At 46.0% G+C, this 3,961-nt stretch overlaps 1 protein-coding gene across 1 annotated transcript in view; it reads right to left on the bottom strand.

Moving 5' to 3' along the window:
- Positions 1-3,961, bottom strand: part of Arhgap4 (Rho GTPase activating protein 4) — a 15,974-nt gene that overhangs the window by 3,513 nt on the left and 8,500 nt on the right. Inside the window, exons 8-14 of the mRNA XM_005371794.2 lie at positions 2,952-3,053; positions 2,593-2,784; positions 2,412-2,496; positions 2,136-2,163; positions 1,875-1,977; positions 214-274; positions 51-128 (exon numbers count right to left, since the gene is read on the bottom strand). Of these exons, the coding sequence (XP_005371851.1) occupies positions 51-128; positions 214-274; positions 1,875-1,977; positions 2,136-2,163; positions 2,412-2,496; positions 2,593-2,784; positions 2,952-3,053 (649 nt within the window). The remainder of the gene's footprint in view (positions 1-50; positions 129-213; positions 275-1,874; positions 1,978-2,135; positions 2,164-2,411; positions 2,497-2,592; positions 2,785-2,951; positions 3,054-3,961) is intronic.

Here is a 3,961-nt window from a genome sequence, read left to right as displayed (position 1 = left end):
AAAAAAAAAAAAAAAAAAAAAAAAAAAAAAAAAAAATATATGGTCCTCACCTCTTTCAAAAGCATCTCGGATCTCAGAGATACGGGCCTGGGCACCTGATACCCGGAAGATGCCTTCATGCTGCAGACCTGTGAAGGATAAGGAGCTGACAGGCAGAATCCCCTCTCCCACAAATTCCCAGTGCCAGGGTGACAGAAGATAGCCTATACTTACCATTGAGATTAATGAACCGGATACAGCTCTCCACCACAAGGGGCACAGGTTGACCTGAGCTCTGGTAACAGAGAACACATTTATTTTACTAGGACACAGCAAGTTCCCTGGCCAATCTATCACTTTTCTCTTAATAGTGTTATAGTGGAGTTTATTGGAATCTCTGTGAAGAAATTGATTCGCTGGTGCCATATAAGTGGCACTTTACCTTTTATTTACAAATAGTTGCAAGTATAATAAGGCAATCAAAATTTAGATGGTGATCTGCAGTCAAAGAACACTCCAGAACTTATATCTGCTCATTTAAATGGTCTGATTCTTATGGATGCTCTAGGTACATAATGGGATGGTTGTAAATGATGCTGTTATTTTTCCTCCCTTCCCTTTGACTCAATACTTCATTAATCCCAGGTTGGCCTAATGCTTGCTATATAGCTAAGGCTAGCCTTGATCTCCTGATCCTCCTGCCTCTGCCCATTAAGTGCTAGGATTATGGGCTACACCACAACACCTGGCTCTTTCAGATCTCTCCTGCATTTTTTCTGTTTAGAATTGTCAAGGTCATATAGGCCAGAAGTATGACCTATAAGTATCTTGTGCTGATCCTAACCACAGGATAGAATCCTCAACACCTTATCCCTAAAAATGTTACAGTCCCAGGTTTTCTTTTTTTCTCTTTTAAGTATGTATTTAATTTTTAAAAACTTTATGTGCATTGGTGTCTGCCCACATTTATATCTGTGTGAAGGTGTCAGGTCCCCTGGAAGTGGAATTACAGACAGTTCTGAGCTGCCATGTGAGTGCTGGAGAATTGAACCTGGAATGCTCTGGAAGGCCAGTCAGTGCTCTTACCCACTAAGCTATCTCTCCAGCTCCTAGAGCCCCAGGTTTTCTGAGTTCCTTAAGAGTTCCTTTAGACCAGCCTGGTCGATAAGAGCTAGTTCCAGGACAGGCTCCAAAACTACAGAGAAACCTTGTCTGGAAAATCCTAAAAAAAAAAAAAGAAAAGAAAAAAAGAGTTCCTTTAGAGGGCTAGAGAGATGGCCCAGAGGTTAAGAGCACTGACTGCTCTTCCAGAGGACCCATGTTCAATTCCCAGCACCATATGGCCGCTCACAACTGTCTGTAACTCCTGCTCCAGGGGATCTGACAACTTTACACCAATGCACATAAAGTTAAATAAATCATAATAAATTATTTAAAAAAAAGAGTTCCCTTTAATGCTGGGTGGTGGTGGCACACGCCTTTAATCCCAGCACTCAGGAGGCAGAGACAGCAGAGACAGACAGATCCCTATGAGTTTGAGACCAGCCTGGTCTACAAGAGCTAGTTCCAGGATAGACTCCAAAGCTACAAAGAAACCCTGCCTCAAAAAACCAAAAAATAAAAATAAAAAAGTGACTCTGTCTCAAAAACCAAAAGTAAACAATAATAACAAAAATATAGTTTCCTTTAATTGTTACAGGTCACTAGGAAGCCCAGGGAGCCCTCAGCAGCACTGGCAAGTGGTGTGCATAGGTAGAGGCGCTTGAGCTACACCCAGGAAGGTTGGGACTAGAGAGCTCTGGGATTAGGCAGTTGCTTGGGCCACCAAGGCTGGCAAAAGACCAGAAGCAACAGGGATAGCCTTCAGTGGCTGGAGTGTGGGACAAAGCAAATACCTGGATAAACTTTTCCAGGTCGACTCCAAAGAGTTTCTGGTTATACTGGGAGGTAGGACGGGGATGGTGGCTCTTGTGGAATTTTCTTTCTGTGCACCGGGTCCTGAGAAGAATGGGAGCTGCCTCTTAGGGGAACACGCCATGGAGAAGCCTTCCCATCCCTAACCCAGCCAGGCCACAGGGTGCTGGCAGTAGAACTAGAGCTGGGGAGTAAGAATAGGGGAGATGGGGACCTCTAAATAGGCCTCATCAAGGACTCACCAAGATGTTTTTTGCTCTTCCTTATTACCTGGAAAGGAGAAAATATTGGTCTGTCTCTCAGGCTGAAGATCTTCAATTAACCCCAGAGAGAAGAGGCTTGGACTGAAAGCTCAGGATAGTCAAAGGACCAAGAGGTAGGAGAGAAGTCAGTACACCTATGCTGGGTTAGTTCCTGTATGCCAAACAACCTTTGGTCAGGAAAGAACATGGGCCAGGTTAGAGGGAGGACAGGGCAGCTTTGGGCCCTAGAAAGGGTGTGTCTGGAGCAGGATGTACCTCGTTGTATGGCCTCCTGCAGCTTTTCATGCTTGGCCTGCAGCTTGGCAAGCTTGCTCCGGCCACTCAGATAGTCCTGCAGCTTCTGGAAAACCCAAAGAAGAGTCCCTAGTTTGAACCCAACTCAGCCCCCTTTCCCTCTGCTGCCTTTTATGGCCTTGTCCTGCCTGTCCAGCCCCACCGTAAAGTAGAAGGTTTCTGTCTCCTGCTGCTGACTCCGTCTGCGGCCTGTCTGTCGGGTGCCTGGGTCTGAGCTTGTGGACTTGAGGGACTCAGTGGAAGGGCTGGCCTGCAGAGGGTCCAGCATGTCCCCATCCTCTGATGCCACCACCTCTAGCAGAGCCTGAAGTGTTGCCTTCAGTGTCTTATTCACCTGAAGGGAGAGTGCCAACGCAGTGAGAGAGGACAGCATGGGAAGAAAGAAGCCTAAATCCGCAGTAAGAGAAAAGGGAAGCTACTGCTAGGAAGGAACTGTCTGGGCAGCTGAAGCCGAGAGAAAGCTCTAAGGCCTGTCCCCACCCCAGGCGCATCCATTCATGCCTCTTCTGTTTCGAGGGTCTTTCGGTCCAGGAGACTCTGGATGTTTTGGGCTCTGGGCAAAATTTCATCCCGAAGTTCCATCTCAACCTGGATCTCAGCCACCTGAAGAAGGTAGTACCAGGGACTGAGGAGGACTAGGCCAGGGCACAGACCTCAAATGAGGAGTAAGAAGAGGCCTAAAGAAACAGGGTACATCTCTGTTGCTTGCCTCCAACTCCTGAGTGCTTAGGATGACAGGATGGCTACCATGCCAGGTTAATGGGGTGCTGGGGAGAGAACCAAAGGCTTCAAACATGCTAGATAGACACTTTACCAGTGGAGCTGCAGTCTCTGCCAAGGATATGACTTGTATCTTCAGTAAGTTTCAAATACCAATACAAAGGAATACATAATGTTTAAGTCATATGAAAAAAGGACACATGCTGCAGGATAGATGAACCTTGAGGAACAGAATGAGCCAGGCCTTACAAGACAAATGTTGTAGAAGCTGACTGCCGTGAGAGACCTTTACGTGTCAGTGTTGTAACCATGTTCACAGAGACAGCAGGATAGTGAGTTCTAGAAGCTGGAAGGAGAGCAATGGAGACCTAAATATTTAATAGGGGTAAATTCTGTTTAAGAAAATAAACAGTCTAGAAATAGACGGGGTAACAGTCACATAGCAGTGATGCTTCACATCACTGAACTTTGCACCTGGAAATTGCAGAAATAATGTTTTACCTTTTATCATTAAAAAACTTGCTGTTCACCCCAAGGTCCTGAGTTCAGTTTCCAGCACCCATGTTAGGTGGCTCACAACCACCTGTGCAGAGGCAGGTGAATCTCTGTGTTTGAGGTTAGGCTGATCTACAAAGCAAGTTCCAGAATAGCTAGTGCTGTTATATAGAGAAACCCTGTCTTGAAAAACCGAAGAAGAGAGAGAGAGGAAGAAAGGAAGGGAAGGAAAGAAGGAAGAAAGGGAGGGAAGAAATGGAAGGAAGGAGAGGAAGGAAGGAAGGAAGGAAGGAAGG

Source organism: Microtus ochrogaster, unplaced genomic scaffold (genome assembly GCF_000317375.1).
Source record: "Microtus ochrogaster isolate Prairie Vole_2 unplaced genomic scaffold, MicOch1.0 UNK129, whole genome shotgun sequence".
Lineage (NCBI taxonomy): Eukaryota > Metazoa > Chordata > Mammalia > Rodentia > Cricetidae > Microtus > Microtus ochrogaster.
This window is presented reverse-complemented; position numbering and strand designations above follow the sequence as displayed.